General features: G+C 34.3%; 1 protein-coding gene across 2 annotated transcripts in view; it reads left to right on the forward strand.

Annotated features, from left to right (window-relative positions):
- The window catches only part of AGPS (alkylglycerone phosphate synthase), a 151,598-nt gene that overhangs the window by 122,318 nt on the left and 8,948 nt on the right, over positions 1 to 20,332 (forward strand). The window contains exons 18-19 of one of the 2 annotated variants that reach the window (XM_072612420.1): positions 4,663 to 4,762; positions 8,988 to 9,045. In XM_072612420.1, coding sequence (XP_072468521.1) covers positions 4,663 to 4,762; positions 8,988 to 9,045 — 158 coding nt within the window. Of the gene's footprint in view, positions 1 to 4,662; positions 4,763 to 8,987; positions 9,046 to 20,332 lie in introns of those variants that run through there. The other variant, XR_011967704.1, reaches the window with a different exon arrangement.

Below are 20,332 nucleotides of genomic sequence, written 5' to 3' on the forward strand. Positions count from 1 at the left end.
ATAATGAAAAAAAGTATTCTCTGTAATTATACACCTAAATGTATATATATGTTTTGGGAGGCAAGCTTTTTAAAACTAAAAAAAAAAGATAAAACAAATATACCATAAAAATTCCACTACAGAAGAAAGGCAATTTAATTGTAGGCACTATTTTCAATATATAATGATTCATATGTTTTATTCAGCATTTTATCAAAAGCTGTCTTCCATATTTGAATACAAATTTCCACTCTATGGGAATTTTTTCTAATTTTTTCCCCCCTTAAAGTCTTATGGCATAGAATTCTTGGTTAGCAAATACACTAATTCAAAGCTTATAGTTACTATATTGGAGGTTACAGATCTTTTTGAAATTAAAGAATAGATTTTGATTTTTGGCAGCCATTATGTCAACTTTTCCAGGTGATTTAGGGACTTTTCATCATGCTTTGAAGATCTCTAATGTGTTGTGAATAGAATTAGCCATTGAGATAATAAAAATTAAGGATTGACTTTTTTGTCATCAGGTGTTTTTTATCATGTGAACATGATCTTTGGGCACTGATGCCTTCAAAACCTTGTCATAACACTGTGTAAAATTTCACCACCAATTTATCTATTAAAATTTGGACCCAGTGCGTGTATAAAGCTCAAGTCCACTAGGCTTTGCAGCAAAGGCTGAGTTTTTTGGTTAATGAATGTAGTCTTTTTGAATATCTCAATTATATATATATCTTCTATTTCTTTTATGTCATTTAATATTTATTGGTACATGTCAAATAGGGATACTGTGCCTGTCTTAATTAATCTGTCTGTAGTTTATACCAGTTACTTCAGATTTTAAATTAATAACTTCTGAAAGAAATTATTGCTCTTCCCTTCACCTACCCTTTCCTACACTTCCAAAGCGAAGAGAAGCCCGACTGTTTGTACTTTATCTACCATTTTTCTTATAATTTATAAATTTTTGCTTAAAATAATTTATTAATTTTTGCTTAAAAATTTATAAATTTAGTGGATATGTTTGATGAGTGAATTAACATTAGGAAAATGCACAGCTGGCAAATTGGCAGCAACAGAAGAGATTAAGCATTGTTGAATAGCTTATTTCTTCTGTTGCAAGGCACCTAACATTTGGCCTGGAAGACCATTAAAATTTTAGATTAGATTCTATTTGTATTATGTAGTAAAAGTGGCATTTCCTCTGTTACTTCTGCTAAATTGAATTCCTTGCGGGAACCTTGCTAATTTTGTTTGCAGATTTGAGTATGATTACCTTTGCTTTCATTTAAACTCCTCAGCTAATTGCATTTGCATAGCCAGGGTGACTTGTACTTTATACAAGATAGGAAGATGTGAGATTTGTTAGACAAATATTTAATTTCTTCCAAACTGAAAAAAGCCATTTGACATTTAAAGCCACATCTATGTGTACTAAATCATGATGCAGTTGATATGTTCATTTCAAAGTTCTTCATAGCCTATTTTAATCAGTCAAGTCAAAGTAGTCCTAAAGGTGATTGAAATGAATAGATTGATCTGATTGATGGTTTTAGTCATTCCTAAACTTCAGACCTAAAATTCTTATTCTAAATTTTGTATTTCATCTGGAGAGTTGGGAAGTTGCCACGACATCCTTTTTTTTCTTGGACATATCACTTTAGATCTGTCTCCATTCTCTTTATCACCATGCATGGGTTCATTCAATAGCTACCTAGCTAGTTTACCTTCAGTCTTTCTGTTTCAGGCCATCCTACCTACTAAAGTCAGATTAATCTCTCTAAAATACTCTTTTTTTCTCACATCACTCCCATACTTAAGTGTTTCTGATGGCTCCTCTGCTACCTCTTCAATAAAGTCCAAACTACTCTGCTTGGAATTTAGACTGCATTAATTGAGCCTATTCTTATCCAGCCTTATGTTGTGTGAGGGTATGTTTCTCAACCTGGAATCTCCTAGTCCATTTAGTTTGGCCTTTACTATCTTATAGAACAAACTCATGTCTATTTCTGCTCCTTTTTTATGGTCTTCTCTTCTTCTGTACTTTTCCTCTGTGCTAAGCCAATCCAATTACATGAATCTTTCTGTCAGCCCACAACAATCTTTTCCTTCTTTGAAATGTAGCTAGTGCTACAAATTCTCACCTTTCGTTTTATACAAGCTAATTTTGTCTTCTATTTTTATTTTATATCCAATTAAATTATGAATCCCATGACCATGATGTTGAGCCAGGGGCAGGGTATGAAAGACCTATAGCTCTTACTTAATAAATACTTATTAACTAGTCCATTAAACTGATTCAGACTCTTATCAAGAAGGCTTATTTCCTCTTCCTTGGACCAATTAGTCTTCTTTTAATATTTCTCAAAATTAAAAGGAGAGATACCATATTTTGTTTTTGTTCATTGCTTGTGAATAAAAACTCTTTTTTTTGCTTTTCAGGAAGACTAGTAGAAATTCAGAGAGAATTTTCATAATTCTCCAAGAAACAAAAGTACAGTAAAGTTTCTGAAACTTTTATACCAGAAATTATGTCAGCACTTCAAAAGTCTTGCAGCTCCTTTGTGATTTCTTTTCCATGTCTTTCTAGATTGGAGGCCTTCATTTGGGTCTTTGAAAATTGTGTATGTGGGAGGGTGGTGGTCATGGTGGATGTAGGGTGTACATCATTCAATCAACAATCAAGTTTTCTTAAACATTTAATGTATCCTAGTCACTGTCCAAAGTGCTGAGGGTACAATGAGCAAAAACATTCTAATGCAGGAGACGTTATATGGCCCTGTACAAACAAGAGGAATATAAAGTAGACGGAAGGTAATCTTAGAGACAATGCAATCACCTGGGAATACCAGGAAGTGCCTTTTAGTTGTGATGAGTTTGAGATAACTATATCAAATATACATTCAAATCCAGTTTGAAATGTTTAATAGGCACAGTTGGTGGTATAATACTATAGATCAGGAGAGAGACTAGGCTAGATAAGTACATCTTGGAATCTTCTGTGTAGAGGTGATCTATAACTCATGGAAACCAATAAGACCACCACATTTAGAGAGAAAAGAGGTTCTAGGATAGAGCTGGGGAGGATTTGGGGGAGGCTTCGTAGTTCATGACCTTGATGTAGTAAGCAAAAGAGAATGAGAAGAGTCGCATCACAAAATCCAGAGAGGAAAACTCACCCAAGAAGGAATTGAGTGGTGGAATGCTGTAGAGGGGTCAAAAAGTTGAAGATTGAGAAAAGGCTATTAAACTTTTCAATTAAGAGATCATTGATAATTGTAGAGAGAATATTTTTAGTTGAAAGATGAAATTAGAAGCTAGATTGCAGAAGGTTTTGGAGAGGGTGAGAAAAGGATATGACTAGAGCAAAAAACAACTCTTATTTTGTAATTTTCCCTTAAAATTATTTTAAATTATTGCTACAAATAAGCAGGTTATTTTGCATTCATCACCAGCTTCTTTTATTGACCTTTTCCCAGAGTATTTGATTTTCTTACTCCTAAAATAGCTTATTAAAAAAACCACAATTTATGCTTGTTTATATACATGTTTTACATGTATATTTTTTATTGTTTATGAATTATCTTTGAAGAATGGCAAGTACCAATAATTATGTCTCACTTTTAAAGCTTGCCCTGTCCCAAAGAACTGAAAGCACTTTATATATTCTAAGGTTTCATGAATGGGAAGGGAAAATAGCTTTGAAAAGCTGGTCCCTTGCACAAGTCTTTGTCAGTCATTGTGAGTTTTGCTCATAGATTCTGTATTGGGCCTCTGAGCTGTGCCGGGAAAATAGCAGAGCCAGTACATTACATTGTGCTTATTAGCATTTCTGTTTCTATTTAGGGTTTTTCGTACATGGCTTCATTTTCTTCCTATCACTTAGTATTTTTATAGGAGGAAAATTTATTTCATATGAGATTACTGTTTCACCATGTAACTATCATTGGTAGGTATTTTCTTCCTTTCACAGGCATGTCACTGTAGTGTTTATAGTGTAAATAAGTTTGAATTTTTTTATACCATTCTCATGAGAAAATAATTGCAAATATTCAGTTGAATGGAGGAATAGGAAATTGTACAGTTGAAGTCTATTACTTTGTTTAACACATTTCTCTCAAGTTATGCACATACTATTCAGTTTTCATGTCATCATTTTGATTGTTTAATTAAAAAAAAACTTGATTGTGTACCAAATGTATATTCATAGGTACAGCTAATAATTCTTTCCTATTATTTCTGAGTAAGAGCAGTAAAAACAATAATGCCACTGAAGAAATGTATAAAGGAAGGCTGTCATTTTATTTTTCAGTATAGTTTTTAACAAGGTGAGATTAATGGTGACTAAAGAAAAAATTTTATACAGAAAAATGATGACTAAATTTGTGTAGGTTAATACTGACTTAAAGTTACACTTAAAATAAGATCCTTTTCTCTCCCAGTACTTTTTTAGTTTACCAGTTTTTGGCACTAGCACTAAAGGGAGCTAATATAGATTTCCTTTTAGATGAAAAAGCAATTTAAAAAATTCTACAGCAGAGAAGGGACATTGGATAGGGAATGAGAAAATAGCCTAAACCAGTCCAAAATTATCTTAGTTTTAAAAATCTAGTAGTTTTATATATTATGATTCTTTATTTCATGTAATACTAAAGTTCTTTTGAATTTTCTCTTGTCTTTTAGGGTGACACAGACGTATGACGCAGGTGCATGTATCTACTTCTATTTTGCCTTTAACTACAGAGGAATTAGTGACCCTCTGACTGTCTTTGAACAAACTGAGGTAATTGCAAATAAAGAACTGATTTTCCTTAATTATGTTTTAGTTAATTCATAATACAAATTTGTAATGCTTAACTTGGTGGTCTTTAGTCATAAATTATTATCCCAGTTGCTAGCCCATAGAATCACTGTAAACACTCACTTGTACTGGTTTCCTGGTGTTATGACTTGGTTGCAGAATAACAATACCAGTCTTATCTACAAACTACAAATTCTTTGATCTTGTTTTAACGTATAACAATTGGATGCAAAAGAATAACACAAAGGATTCTGGAGCCCCATGATATTTTGGCAGTAGACTGAATCCAGATGGTAACTGCACTAGAGGTCAGCCAGATAGCTGTAATATTTTTATATACCCTGCCTTAGTGATAATCACAAACATTTTCATGTTGAGATTTTATATACAACCTACTTATTTTATAAATGAGGAAACTGAGGTCCAGAGAAGTTAGTGGAGTTGCCTGAAGTCACAGGGGGTAATAACAGACAACTAGGATTCAAACTCAGATCTTCTGACTGCAAATCCTATTCTCTTTCCATTACATCATGCTACCGCTCATTTTTTCTGCATATTTGAACTTATTAAATTATTATTGACCATCTTTTTTTCTTCAAGAAAAGTAGAATCAGCTTCTAATCATATATGCTAGTGGAGAGTGGCAAACACAAACAATCCACTATTGTACAGGATGTCCTCAGCAATTGTAGGGGATAAATTCCAGAAGTTCTCATAAATTGAGAAAGCCTGGGTATCTTCTACCGAAAAGAAAGAGGTAGCAGAAAGACATCTGTGGTCTGTGTCACCTTCCCCTTTTTTCTTTTACCTCCTCCCAGTGCAAGAGGGGCAGCAGTTAGGTTTGATAGCATGAACTGGGGAAGCTTGGCCAAACTTGGAGAATTAGTTTGCATACCTTGTGTTGGTCTTTATAGGCCTCCAGTATAAATACTAAATGTGTGGTAAGCTAAATAGATGACTTTCAGGGACATTTCTGCTGTCAAAGTGTCACATCTCTAAGTAGGGATAGGACTTCACAGCATGGATATTGAAACACCCAAATCTTGAATTGAAGATGGGGAAGAGTTTTGTCATTTAGGTTCAAAAGATTGAAATGTCATTTTATGTGTGCATACCACCTGCATCCACACATGTGTATCTTGTACTTGGTACATTTTTGACATTTTCCTAACCCAACCTGAGTTCTGGCAGCTTAGCATATAAGCTGTACCATGCTAAGAGTTCTAGTACTTTACACAGTGCCTGGTGCATAGTAGATACTTAATAAATGTTTATTGATTGAGTAAATTCCTAGGCACCAAGGATATACTAATCATGAATAATTGAAAGATGGCTATGATCCCAATTTCTGTGGCTTTAGTTTTCTGATACCTCATTTTTCTCATTGTTTGCTTCTCACTGTTTGTCTTTCAGGCTTTTCACACAAATTAGTCATAGAATTTCAAAGAGTTTGGTTGGGCCTTAACATAGGAGGAAGATTATTTCAAGGTTACTGTTTATTGTACTTCAGAATAATAATAATTGCTAACATTTGTAAAACACTTTTAGTTTATTGAAGCGTTTGCCATATTTTATCTCTTGATCCTCCCAGCAATCCTATGAAGTAGGCATCATTATTTCCATTTACAGATGAAAAAACTGAGGCTTAAAAGAGGTTAAGTGACTTGCCTAGGATTACCACAGCTAATGAAATTCTGAGGCAGGATTTGAGGTTAGGTCTTTCAGTACTTTATCCATTATACCACCTAGCTGCCTTTGAGAAAGTAATATATTAAATAATATTTTAAAATTACCTCTACAGACTTGTGTATGTAAGCAGCTTTCTAAGGTGTCAGAGAAGGTGTCACAATTCATCAGAAATTCCATATATCACTGATATCCCCATAGGCTTCTCAACTCAGCATGTCTAAAATATAGCTCATTATCTTTCCTCTAGAACTTCCCCCTTTTCCAGACTTTCCATTTCTGTCAAAGGTAACACCATCCTTCTTGTTATTCAGGTTCAGAACCTTAGCATTATATTAAGTTCCTCACTCTTCTTTTTCTACGTATCAGTTGCCAAGTCTTGTCATTTTTTCCTCCGTATTATCTCTCACATCCATCCCTTTCTCTCTACTCTTATAGCCACCAGACTAAGTCAGCTCTTCATCACCTCTTGCCTTTAGGATCCTCCTAATTGGCCTCCCTGCCTCAAGTCTTCCCATGCCAATCTTTCCTCCACTTAGCTGCTAAAGATTTTCCAAAAGCATGGATCTTATCGTATCACTTAGACAGTAGTCTCCAGTATCACCCTCTTGCTTCTAAGATCAATTTTAAACTCTTCTGTTTGGTTTTTAAAGTCCTTTATAACTTGGATATAAAAAAGCCCTAGGGTACCTTTCCAATCTTATTGCATATCATTCCCCTTCCCATACATTCTGGTTTAGCCAAACTGGTCTTCTTGCTGTTTTTTATACACAGAGTACTCCATCTCCTTTCTCTGGGCCTTAATTCACTTATTTCTCACTTTTGCGTAAGTACTAACTTCTAAAATAAAACTTTTCCTCATTCCCCGATACCTGTTAATTCCCTTCCACATTACCTTGTATTTATTTTGTATATCCTTATTATATGTGCTTGTTGTCCATCCTGGTAGAATATTAGTTCTTTTTTAAAAAAATTATTTGTTTTAAGTGTTCTGCAATCACTTCCATATATCTTAGATTTTTTTCCCTCCCTTCCCTTCCTTCCCATTCCCTCCCTAAGACAGCATGCAGTCTTATGTAGGTTCTATACATACATTCCTATTAAATACATTTTCATCTTAGTCATGTTGAGTAGAAGAATTAAAATGAATGGGAGAAACCATAAAACAAACAATACAAAAGAAAGTGATCTGCTTCATTTTGCGATCCAGTTCCATAATTCTTTCTCTGGATGTGGAAGGCATTTTGCCTCAAAAATCCATTGAGAATTTTTAGGTCCTTGCATTGTTATGAAGGACTAAGTCTACCAGAAAAATTCTTCACATGCTGTGGTTGTTGCTGTGTTCAAGGTTCTCCTGGTTCTGCTCCTTTCACTCAGCATCAGTTCATATAAGTCCTTCTAGGCCTCTCTGAAGTCTTCCTGTTCATCATTTCTTATAGTACAATAGTATTCCCTTACATTTATATACCACACCTTGTTCAGCCATTCCCCAGTTGATGGGCGTCCTCTCGATTAACAGTTCTTGACCACCACAAAAAGAGCTGCTATAATTATTTTTGTACATATGGAATCCTTTCCCATTTTTATGATCTCTTTGGGATACAGTACTGAAAGCGATATTGCTGGGTCAAAGGGTATGCACATTTTTGTAGCCCTTTGGGCATAGTTCAAAATTGCTCTCCAGAACAGTTGGATGAGCTCACAGCTCCACCAACAATGAATTAGTGTTCCAACTCTCCCACACATTCTCCAACATTTATCATCATCCTCTTTTGTCATGTTAGCCAATCTGATAGGTGAGATGTGGTACCTCAGAGTTGTTTTGATTTGCATCTCTCTAATCAATAGTGATTTAGAGCATTTTTTTAGTTCTTGATAGCAGAGACTGCTTTGCTTTTATCTTTGTATCCTCAGCACCTGGCTCGTAGTAGGTGCTTAATAAATGCTTGTTGATTGATTTAATGAAGCCTGAAGTCTGACTAAAAAATAAATATAACAAGTATCAGTAGTCATCCAAAGATATTTTGACCTTTCAAAACAATTAAACTGTGAAACACATTAGCAAAATCCTTAGACATTTATGGTTAGTCTCTGATATTTTTGTGAATAATACTTTTTCGGACAAGCATAGTGATGAATTTAATGCAAAGTTGGTATGGTAATCTTCCATTTCCTATTAATTGCAGGTAGCCTCTCTCACAATCTAAAGCTAATAAATGGATTTTATTAAGTCTGTGTCATTTTATGTGTTCAAAATACTTGTAGAGATTATAGAGTACAATGAGGGAATACTTATAAAAATTAAATTGCATTTAATAGTTGTCATTTTGCCGAGTGCAGTACTACTGTACAATATCTCAAAGTTCCTAGTATAGATGAGGTTATAAAACAGGAATTCCAAGTCTTGAGGTTTACACAGGAAATAACATGCTTTGATTAGAACTTGGATCAGTTCTATCTTAATTCTTAACTTTGCAAAGTAAAGATTAAGTAAAAATTATTTTGTTCTTTCTAAATTTAGGCAGCTGCTAGAGAAGAAATCCTTGCCAATGGAGGAAGCCTGTCACATCATCATGGAGGTAATAATTTTGTTTAGAATTTATAACATTCCCAATTTTCAAGTGCATTTTTACTGAACAGTTCTATTCTTTTAATGTTAGTGATAAATTATATAATAATTGATTAGAATTTCTTTAGAAATATTAGCATAGAGAGGTTTTTTGGTATGGAAAAATAATTATTATCATTTATGTTATTCTGTTTACAAAGGAATTTCCTCACAAAACTACTTGTAACTACATAGGGCGATTATTATCATTATTATCTCCATTTTACAGATGAGGAAACTGAATTTCAGGAAGAAAGGCAGTAGCCCATGTTATTTAATTTCAAGTCCAGTGTTTTCTTTTTTAAAAAAAATTACTTTAGCTTCATTTGAAAGTATAAGATTCAAATATATAAATAAGAAAAGATATCAATGATCAAAACAGTGATTGTTTGAGATTGTAAACTTGTCTATAAATTTTTCTATTATTTCAGTTGTTTAACCCCCCATTGTCTATTGATTTAAAAATAGTAATAGAATTAAAATCATTTTGCTTATTTCCATGACTCTTTTTGAAGATAATCTTTGTATTTATCATGGATTTGTTGTTATCATTGTCTTTAATGACACAGTTGTAGTGAATATATTGTTCTTTGGTTCTACTTTTTATTTTTTGTCATTTCTCTTACGTCTTATTTCTTTGAGTTCTTAGTCATTCTTTCTTCTGATACAGTGATATTTTATAACATGTATGTATCATAATTTGGTCAACCATTCTTCAGTAGTCAGTCATCTAGTTAGTTTACAGGATTTTGATATTAATGATAGTGTGTAATGAGGGGAGTCTGACCCCTATTAAATTAACAGAAACTACCTTCAGTCCCCTTCATGTGACTAAGACCTATAGTATTCAATCAAGAGAAGCTATTCCAATTTACAGTGGAAAGTTACTCCTATCTTTTTACCTGTTGGGGGAATATTCTTGTACTGCTAAGAGATAAGTTTGAGAGGAGAGGTGCCATGATGCCACCAAGGATACAGCAAGAAGCTGAAGAGGCCTAATAGAATGTTCATTTAGAAATACCTCCTTATTCTTTCCATTAGAAATTATATTTGACATATTTCCTTTTTAATAATATTCTTGGACAAGTGGAAAGCAATGTCTTTATTTTTATAATTTGAATTTTTTTTTTTAGAATAGGAAGAGAGATTTGGGGAAGAAAAAAGTTATAGTGTTACTTTGTCAAAACTGAGTCTTAATTGTCTCTGCTTCTAGAATACAAGTTTGGATAAAAGAAATTATGATCCTCTAAGTTGACATCAAATTTTAAAAAATTAATTTATTTTTAGTTTTTCATCATTCACTTCCATAAGATTTTGAGTTTTAAAATTTCTTCCCCTCCCCACTATGGCATGCAATCTGATATATGTTCTATTATATACATTCATATTAAACATATTTTCTTATTAGTCATGTTGTAAGGAATTAGAACTAGAGGGAGAAACTACGAGAAAGATAAAAGTAAAACAACAACAAAAAAAGAAGTCAAATAGTCTGCTTCCATCAGCTTCAAAGTTCTTTCTTTGGATGTGAATAGCATTTTCCATCGTGAGTCTTTTGGAGTTATCTTAGATCCTTGCATTGCTGAGAAGAGCTAAGTCTGTCAAAGTTAGTCATTGCGCAGCATGGCTGTTCTTTTGTATAATGTTCTCCTGGTTTGGCTCACTTCACTTTGCATCAGTTCATGTAAGTCTTTCCAGATTTTTCTGAAATCATCCTGCTCATCATTTCTTATAGCACAATAGTATTCCATTACATTCATATGCCACAGCTTGTTCAGCCATTCCCCATTTGATGGGCATCTCCTCAATTATTGATTCTTGGCCACCACAAAAAGAACTGCTATAAATATTTTTGTGCCATGTGGGTCCTTTTCCCATTTACATGATCTTTTTGGGATGTAGGCCTAGAAATGGTATTGCTGGGTCAGAGAGTATGCACGTTTATAGCCCTTTGGGCATATTTCCAAATTACTCTCCAGAATGGTTGGATCAATGCACAGTGCATTAGTGTTCCAGTTTTCCCATGTCTTCTCCAACATGTATCATTTTCTGTTTTGTCATGTTAGCCAGAGTGATAGGTGTGAAGTACCTCAGAGTTGTTTTGATTTGCATTTCTCTAATCGATAGTGATTTAGAGCATTTTTTTCATTTGACTATAGGTAACTTTAATTTCTTTATCTGAAAACTGCCTGTTCATATCCTTTGACTTTATCAATTGGAGACATTAAATGTTTTTAAGAGAACTGCTAACAAGTATCAAAATGAGCTCCTCTTCTTCTCTCTTGTCTATCTTGCATTAAGTGCTTAAGAATATTAGAATGACCAAAAGGTAGTCAAAAGAATTGAGGAGAACAGAGGAGCAGAGAGATTAAATTTCGTTCAAAGTATAGAAACAACTTTGTAATAAACCAAGAGTCAAACCCTAATTTTGCTATTTGTTGCAATTTTAGTCTTATGCTTTCATAAAAATTGTGTGTAACTCAGTATTTACAGATGTTTAGATATTTTAGGCACAAATTATTCTAAATTTTTCTCCATGCTCTCTAGTTGTGTAGAAAACCATTGCATTGACTATGTTAGACAGAGAAACAGTTTTTTGTTTTTATAACGCTGTATCATGAAGTTTAGGAATATTTTCATGATGTCTATTTTGTGTGTATATATGCCATGGCTTTGTTGGGTATGTGTTAATCTCAGTGACATTTATCTTCATAAGTATGGAAATAATAGATAATTTATTTACTGATGTAGCTACAAGTCAGCTATTCTTCATCTTGCAAGTGAAGATAAATGCCAAAGCAAAATTGTTTCATGTAGTAGTATAAAGAATGTAATCTTGAAAACATTTCATGTCCTTTAAGTCAAGTTAAACAGTAGTTCAACCATGTTATATACATTGGATTTATTTTGTTGTCTAGAGTTAAATGTTAAATTGCCCCTCTCTTCTTTCTATGCAAAATATTACCCTAATAAGAATTATAAATGACATTTAAATAATGCTTTATTGTTTGTCAAATGCTTTAAATACAGTCATCTCTTTGGAATCTTCCAACAGTTCTGTTTGATAACCCTTTATTTTACAAATAAGGAAACTGAGACTCAAGAGGTAAAATGACTTACCCAGGGCCATTTAGCTACCAGGTGTCGTGGTATGCTACACATTAGAGTCCAGAGCTCTGCAGTTTTTGTTTAGTAGACTAGACAGTCTAGAATGCTATGTTTTCTTACTTTAAACTTATGATTACTGTGCCTGAGGGTTATGTGAAAGGAACTTAGTCGTAAAATTCATGGTTTTGAACTATGTTGTGAATGACTAAAGTGCTACAATATGAATGGATGTAGACTAGAAGTTTCTCATTCATTCTAGTGTATATTCCATACATATGTCATATTTCTATGTATCAGTTACTGATATGAATGATCTGATTTTCTGTTTATTTTGTACTGACAGAACTATTTTGGTCTGGATTCATGTTTCTCAGGATTATTAATAAAATGACTGCAGGTCAGATCAGATTACAGTAAAATTTCCTGTATAACAAAACTATTTTCAGACCCTGGCTATTGGCTTACCATTTTGAACATCATGTGCGATACTTAGGTTTAATGAAATAATTCAGTTTAGTTATACATTAGAGGATGATTTTTCATAGATTTCCTACTTTATAGTAACTTACCAAGAAAGGGTTTTAATTCTATTTAATAAATTGAATAGAACATTTTTTTTTTTTTAGTATTTAATACTGTTTAAATTGTATGGTATAATTTAGGTACCAATCTGAAAGCATGAGACTATGCATAGATTCCTGTTTCCATGTCTTCCTTTAAAAAAGTATTAAGTAAATGTGAATCTAAATGCAAATTCATGCTGGAATATACTTAAAAAGGTTTTTATTTTTATTATCCTATGTCATTTTTCAAATATTATGAAAGATTTGTTGCTGTATAGTAGAATGAGAATAATACACTTACTAACTAGGCTTTAAGAACTTAATTAGACAGTTATTTTATGTACTATGGAATTTCATCATGGAAAAATAGGCTTATTCCCAAATATATATGGGAAAGTGTAGATATTGATTGTTTTAAAATGAAATTAACACTGTATAAGTAAAATGAAGTAGCACTCCCTCCTTTCCCCCTCCACATGCACACCCTGAAAGGACCCGCATTTCAGTGTTATTTAGTAGTTTAACGTTCTCTTGATCTCCTGTACACTTTGCTTTAAAACAGAAATAAACCTTTTATGTTTACTGGGTGACTCCATCCCAAACTGTTGAGTTTGTTTTCTTAAACAGAGTCCAAGAAGTTAATCAGTATACTCTATCTTACTCCAACTATTGAGGAAATAGATTCATTTTATTTGAAAGAGATTGAAACACTCAAGGGATGAGATATATTTTTTTCTCAATCTATTACCAGCAGTAATTCTCCTTCAATAGAAAGTACTGTCTTTTTCTATATGTAGGAGAGGCAGAGAATTCCTGTTATGTTGCTAGAAACGAAACTACTATTAGGAAACACCAATTTTAATAAACTTTCATTCTTTAACTCTAAAAATTATTAGCAATTTTGCAGTTAAAATTCTAAATTACATTACTCTTCAGGATTGTTACTTGTGTATTCAGTTTAATATATACAGTGTTGATTACTGCAAAATAAAATAGCAGATACTTAAATAGAAAATATTCACACTCATATGAACTTTGTATTTTGATTTTTAAATAACAGGGACAATTAGTTATACAGATAAACTGTTGAATATGACTCATGTGGAAGGAGAACATTTTTTTGACTATATGGCTAGATTTTATATAACGAGTCATACATAAACTTGCTACTCAGAATTAACCTCATAGTATCCTCTTTATTTACTGACCTTCAGCCCCTGTCATGACATTCTAAGTGCCACTTTTGAGAAGTAAGGTTGGGGGTTGGGAGAATATTGATGCAATTTCTCTTGTTGTGTTTGGCCTGTAATTGTGATTAATAACAGTGGCTTTCACTATCTGGAAACAGACAGGCTGGTTTGTCTGCCTACAATCATGCTGTGATAAATGGAGCTATTTTAACTCTGGTTTTGTGTATCAAAGAAAACAGATGTAGTCTGGGACTTGAGGCTATAGGAAATATAAAGACTGCTTAACTTAATCTTCATAGAGCTTGTTTTTGTAAATGACAAGCTGGTCAGTTTAAACAGCAAAGTTTATACTAGAAGCATATTTAATTTATGGCTAGGTTTTAAAATTATTAGTCTTCTAAAACTAGCCATAAAATTCCTTGTTGAGAATTAGGAATTTTCATAAAACATGAACCACATAGTTGTGTTAAAATGTTCTTGTTCTTGAAATTAAGTTCAAAAGTTGCATTTTAAAAAAATAGGGGTCATCAGTGATTATGCCCTGTCTGTAACTCAGAGTTCAATTACTTATTTTTCCTCATCTCCTTTGGAAGTGGTTTTTTGTTTTTTTTTTTCCAGATGTAATGGATATCTCACACAATCTTTCCTGTTGACTAGGGAAAATTAGTAGTAGAGGCAAACTTTCAACCCTCTTTGATCCAAAGATAACTGAAAGCTTTAAGGCAAGAAGAAAATATCAGTGATAAATAAATGACAGCTGTCACTTTTTTTGTACAGTTTCTTATAACCTCACATGAGAGTTCACCTTTATCTCTTTACCATCCCTACTACATTATACATTAAATAGGTTTTGGGAGATCTGGCATGACCTGGAAACCTGAGAACCCATTATGGCAATTTTTCCTGTGTAGTGATAGGATCTGTGTCCTGCAGTAACAAGAGAGTGAATAAGAGAGAGCACATGATCATGCTGTTTCTCTCCTTTTGTTCTACTTTGCCAATCGTAGTGTCAGCTTCCTTGAGTGAAAAGCAGGAGAGGGGACATCTTACCTGTCTCATCTGTGAAGAGACCAGTACCCTAGGTAAATGGCAAAAAAGAGCACTTTTTGTTCTCCAGAATAACAGGGGAAGCCTGTTCTAGGTGTGAATAAGACTGACCATTGGTACATAAAGGATATGTGTGTGTGTGTGTAGGATATTTTAACATTGAGTGAGTATGCTTTGAGAAGTGCCTACTCTACATTACTGTAAGGGTATTGTAATTGACTTCTCATACCCTTTCATGCAGTGGTGCAGTAGCTAGCAGATCATTTCTAACATGATCTGTGACCTGTGAAACATCAGTTTGTGTGTCCTAATTATGGCCTAATGTGACCATCATGCCTTGTATGCTCAAAAAAAAATTATGTCATGCATATTATCGTATGGTGCAATTAGAATTCTCTAAATTAGAAAGATGACTATCAGTAAATTTTAATAGAAGCTAAATTCAGTTCTTTAATCAATCATTAACTCTTGGAAGTTAACAGTATTCAACTGAAATTTTCAGATATATACCAGTTTCCAAATGAGGCATGTAGAATTATCATTGTCCTAAAAATTTTTACTAGACTTCATGAAGCTGTGCAGTCATCTGAAGAATAACTTGAAAATCACAGTCTAGTACGATGAGTTGCCACTGTAGAAACATGTTGACACAAAGCTATTTTTTCTTCCAGGATGTAGAGCTTAGGACACAGAAAATCAAAGATTTTGAGTATTTAAGTGGAACTAGGAGTTGAAAACTGTCATTTCCTACTCATCTTTGTTGTAGCAGCTGAATGGCATCTCTGTTTCCTAATGGAAATTAATTTATCATTGCACTTGGTATCTAGAAAACAGATATGCCATAGGTATGTGAGGTAAACATGGGAAAAAAAAATTAAGGAAATTCACGAAGGAGGAACCTTAGTCTACTGCAGGAATACAAACCTCTAATGTTTGTTACTTGTTTTGACTATTCCCCGGTGAGAGTTAGAAATATCCCAAATAGCCATTTTAATTTATCTCTTAACTTAAGAAATGTCAGAATTCAGACATGAAACTTCAAATAACTTATATAACCCCATTCAAAATATGAAACCTTATTCGTTTGTATTTACCCTAACAATTTTGAGGGAAGAGTGATGGAAATATTTTTGCCTTTGCCCATAGCAGGCATTTAATGAATTCTTGTTGAGTTAAATTTGAAGAAATTGTAACGTTTTTCAAGAGAGTTTCAGTTTCTGATCTGGCTTTATCTATTACAGTACAGTACTCAACACAGAAACAATGCAATATCCAAAGTAAAACATTAACTTACATGTTACTGCATGCTATCCTTTTGTTTTGGTTGTTTGGTTATTTCAGTCATGTCTGACTCTTCATGATCCCATTGGGGTTTTGTTGGCAGAGATACTGGAATGGTTTTCCATTTCCTTCTCCAGCTTATTTTACAGATGAGAAAACTGAGGCAAACAGGGTTAAGTGCCTTGCCCAGGGTGACACAGCTAGTGAGTGTCTGAGGCTGGATTTGAACTCAGGAAGATGAGTCTTCCTGACTCCAGGCCTGGCACTCTATCCATTGCACCACCTAGCTGCCCATATCCTAAAGTCTTCCAATTCAGAAGGGTCAATATAAATTATTTTTTAACATAATTTCCCTTCCACCCCACCCCAGTATAGTAATTTAATAATAGTCCCCATTTATATAGTTCTTTAAGATGCACAAAATGCTTTATGTACATTATCTCATTTGGTCCTCATGTAATTATATGCTATTCCATTATATAGGTGAGAACTGAGTCCCAAAGATGTTCAGTAACTTGCCCAAGATCACTTAGCTGTAGTTATTCCTGACTCCAAATCCAGGCCTTTATCTGGTATATATACCGTATGTTCTTGTAATTAAAGAGAGGTAAACGCCATTTGTATAAAGGCTGCTAAAAGAAAATGCAAAAATTTTGAGCTCTATTCATATCTTCCCTACTATTCTTATCTAACTTTTTATCACACTGATCCTAAGGGAGTCATTACTTTTGATTGAGGTTGGGAAGGGAATTATACTTTTAAGCTTACAGCAACTGGATTTACCTCAGAAAACAGTATTGCATTTTTCTCCCCATTCTTCGCATCCTTTCTCTTTATCCTTCCCTCCTCCATCCCCCCCCCCCCCCCCATGATGCTTTAGTTATACACTGTGTGGAAGAGGTGAGGGTGGGATGGGTTGGAAAGAAAAGCTATAATGGCGCTCCATAGTGGCTCTTCCAAAACCTTTTAGCCTTCCTCAAACTTTCCATGGTTCCTCTTCCCTCCACCTACCCCTCCTTCCCTTTAGCTGAGAACCTTCCCTCCTGTTTTACAGGAAAAAAAAAAAATTGAGGCCCTTCCCCAGGAGCTCCCTCTTGTCTCCTCCTCTCTCCTTTCACTCAGCTGCCTTTTGCCACTTCCTCTTCCTTCACTTGTGTGTCACATGATGACGTGGCTTTCCTCCTTACTGGTCCTTCTACCTGCCTGGGAGATCCCATTTCATCTAATCTGCTCTGAATAGACTGCCCCCTTTATCATCCTCACTCTCACTAGCTTTAATTTCTTCCTGACTCTTGGTTTCTTCTCTGTTGTCTACAAACATGACCATGTCTCCTCTATCCTCAAAAAACCTTCCTTGATCTTCAATCCTAACTATTGTCCAGTATCTCTTCTGCTCTTTCTAATCAAACTTCTCGAAAAGGACATCTAAAAATAGGTTCCTACACCTTTTTCTTCTCCTACTTCTTAACCCCTTACAATCTGGCTTCTGACTTTATTCCCCCAAAATTGCTCTCTCCAAAGTTACCAGTGACTTCTTAGTTGTCAAATCCAGTGGCCTCTTTTCAATCCTTATTCTCCTCAACCTCTCTGCAACTTTTGGCATGTTGATCACTCTCTTCTCCTTGATACTTTTTTCTTTTTAGGTTCTTAGGATACCACTCTCTCCTGATTCTTTTACCAGTAAACTCCTTCTTAGTCTGCCACTATTTCGTTCAGTTTACCCTCTTTAACCACAGGTGTCCCCAGGTTTCTGTCCTGGGCCCTCTTCTTTCTTTATTCTGCTTCATTTGGTAATCTCATTAGCTCCCATGGATTTAATTTAACTTGATGGTTCTCATATCTGACTACCCCACTTTGACCTCTCTGTTGATTTCCAGTTTTGCATTTGTAGCTGCCTTTCTGATATCTTGAGCTGGATTTCCAGTAGACAACTTAAACTCAACATGACCAAAATCGAACTCATTATCTTTCCCCTTGAGCCTTCTTCCCTTCTTATTACTGCATTGGACATCATCAGTCTCACAACTTAGATGCCATTCTTGACTTCTCACTATCTGTCACTCACCGCATCCCTCCTCCCCCATATTCAGTCTGTTACCAGGACTGTCCATTTCACCTTTGCAGCGTCTCTCCAATATGTCTTCCCTTTTTTCTTCTGATACTGTCACCACCCTGGTGCAGGCCCTTATCACTTCATGTTTGGTCTTTTGGAATAACCTGCTGGTAGTTCTGCCTGGCTAAGGTCTCTCCCCACTCTAATCTATCCTCAATTCAGCTGGCAGAGTGAGTTTTCCCTAAAATGCAGGTCTGATCATGACACATCCTTGCTCAGTAACTCCCTTGGCTCCCCATCACCTCCAGGATCAAATACAAAATATTCTGTTGGGCATTCAAAGCTCTTCACAAGACCTAAAAAGTCTTTTGACATTTCTCAATATTTGATGGTCCTTAACAAGAAGAATATTTTTCCCTCAGAAAAGGAGAAAAATGGAGCTATAGTCACAAAGGTCTCACAACATCAAGATACAAATCCCAAGTTTTTCTTGATATCCTAAAGGCATATTTATATGTACCACATTTTCTATTACAAAATGTTGTACCATGTGATCCATCCTGAAATTCTCCAAGAAAATGGAATGTTTCTTAACACTTGGTATCTAGTTCTCTCTTTTTCACCCCTCTGGTTGTTTGTTGAATGACTCTGATTCTTGCAGTCTGTCTCATTTTAGAGCAGCCCTGCTTTGGCCTTGCTTATTTCTTTATTTTGATGCAGCTTTTATTCACCACAAAAGGATGATAGTTAGGGCAATAAGCTTAGAAATATGATTGACAGCTTTCACGAGGCCAGAAGACCTCCTATCTTCCCTCACTCCAGCTTTTTTTTAAAATTTGTTTTCCTAGGGATTACTCATTTCCTTCTAAATTCCTAGAATTCCATCTTATGATTCAAAAAACATTAGTTTTAGATTTTTCAGTTTAGGAATAAAAAAGTAAACTAGTCTTCAGACCTTCCCAACACTTCGTTTTACAGTTGCCCAAGCTCACTTTAAAGCTGTGATTTCACAGTTGTGGCAGTAATATTTGTCATGAAGAGTCCCAGACCCTGAGACAGAAAACCTGGTTTTGAATCTTCACTGCAACACTTAGTAGTTTCTGTGACTTCAGTCAAGTAACTATACTTTTTTTGTCTTTGTTTCTCCATCTGTAAAAAGGGGATACTAATGCTTGTCCTCTTTCAGAGTTCTTGTAAGGAAAATATGCTTTGTAAACCTTAAAATATATAAATATGAGCTGCTGTTACTATAATATTGGTCCTCTTTCCTGTGTCATTTCACCAGTGTTTTATGGAATTGACTAACAACATTTAACAGAGCAATTAGATGTAGAAATTCACCTCATCGTCTCATATCATTCTAGTGACTTCTAATCAGCTTTCCAAAGGATGGAGATATCACATCTCTGAAGTAATAAAGGCAGGAATAGCAATCAGGATCTCAGACAAAGCAAAAGCAAAAATAGACCTAATTAAGAGATAAGCAGGGAAACTGCATTTTGCTAAAAGGTACCATCAGCAGTGATATAAGATTAATGCTAAACATGTATACATCAAATAGCATAGCATCTAACTTCATAAAGAAAATGTTAAATGAATATAGTAGGGAGTAGACAGTAAAACCATATTAGTTGGGGACCTCAACTTTTCCCTCTGAGAACTAGATAAATCTAAATATAAAATAAATAAGAAGTTTTAATGAGATGAATAGAATTTTAGAAAAGTTAGATAGTTTGACCTCTGGAGAAAACTGAAAGGGAATAGAAAGGAATATACCTTTTACTCAGATGTATATGGTACCTTCACAACATGTATTTGGGCATAAAAAGCTCACAGAAAAATGCAGAAAAGCAGAAATATTAAATGTACCCTTCTCAGTCCATAATGAATTAAAAATTACATTCAATAAACGGCCATGGAAGCATGGATTAAAAACTAATTAGAGCCAAAAAACTAATCTTAAAGAATGAGCAGGGTCATAGAACGAATCATAGAAACAATAATCTCATTAGAGAG

This window comes from Notamacropus eugenii, chromosome 5, assembly GCF_028372415.1.
Source record: "Notamacropus eugenii isolate mMacEug1 chromosome 5, mMacEug1.pri_v2, whole genome shotgun sequence".
Lineage (NCBI taxonomy): Eukaryota > Metazoa > Chordata > Mammalia > Diprotodontia > Macropodidae > Notamacropus > Notamacropus eugenii.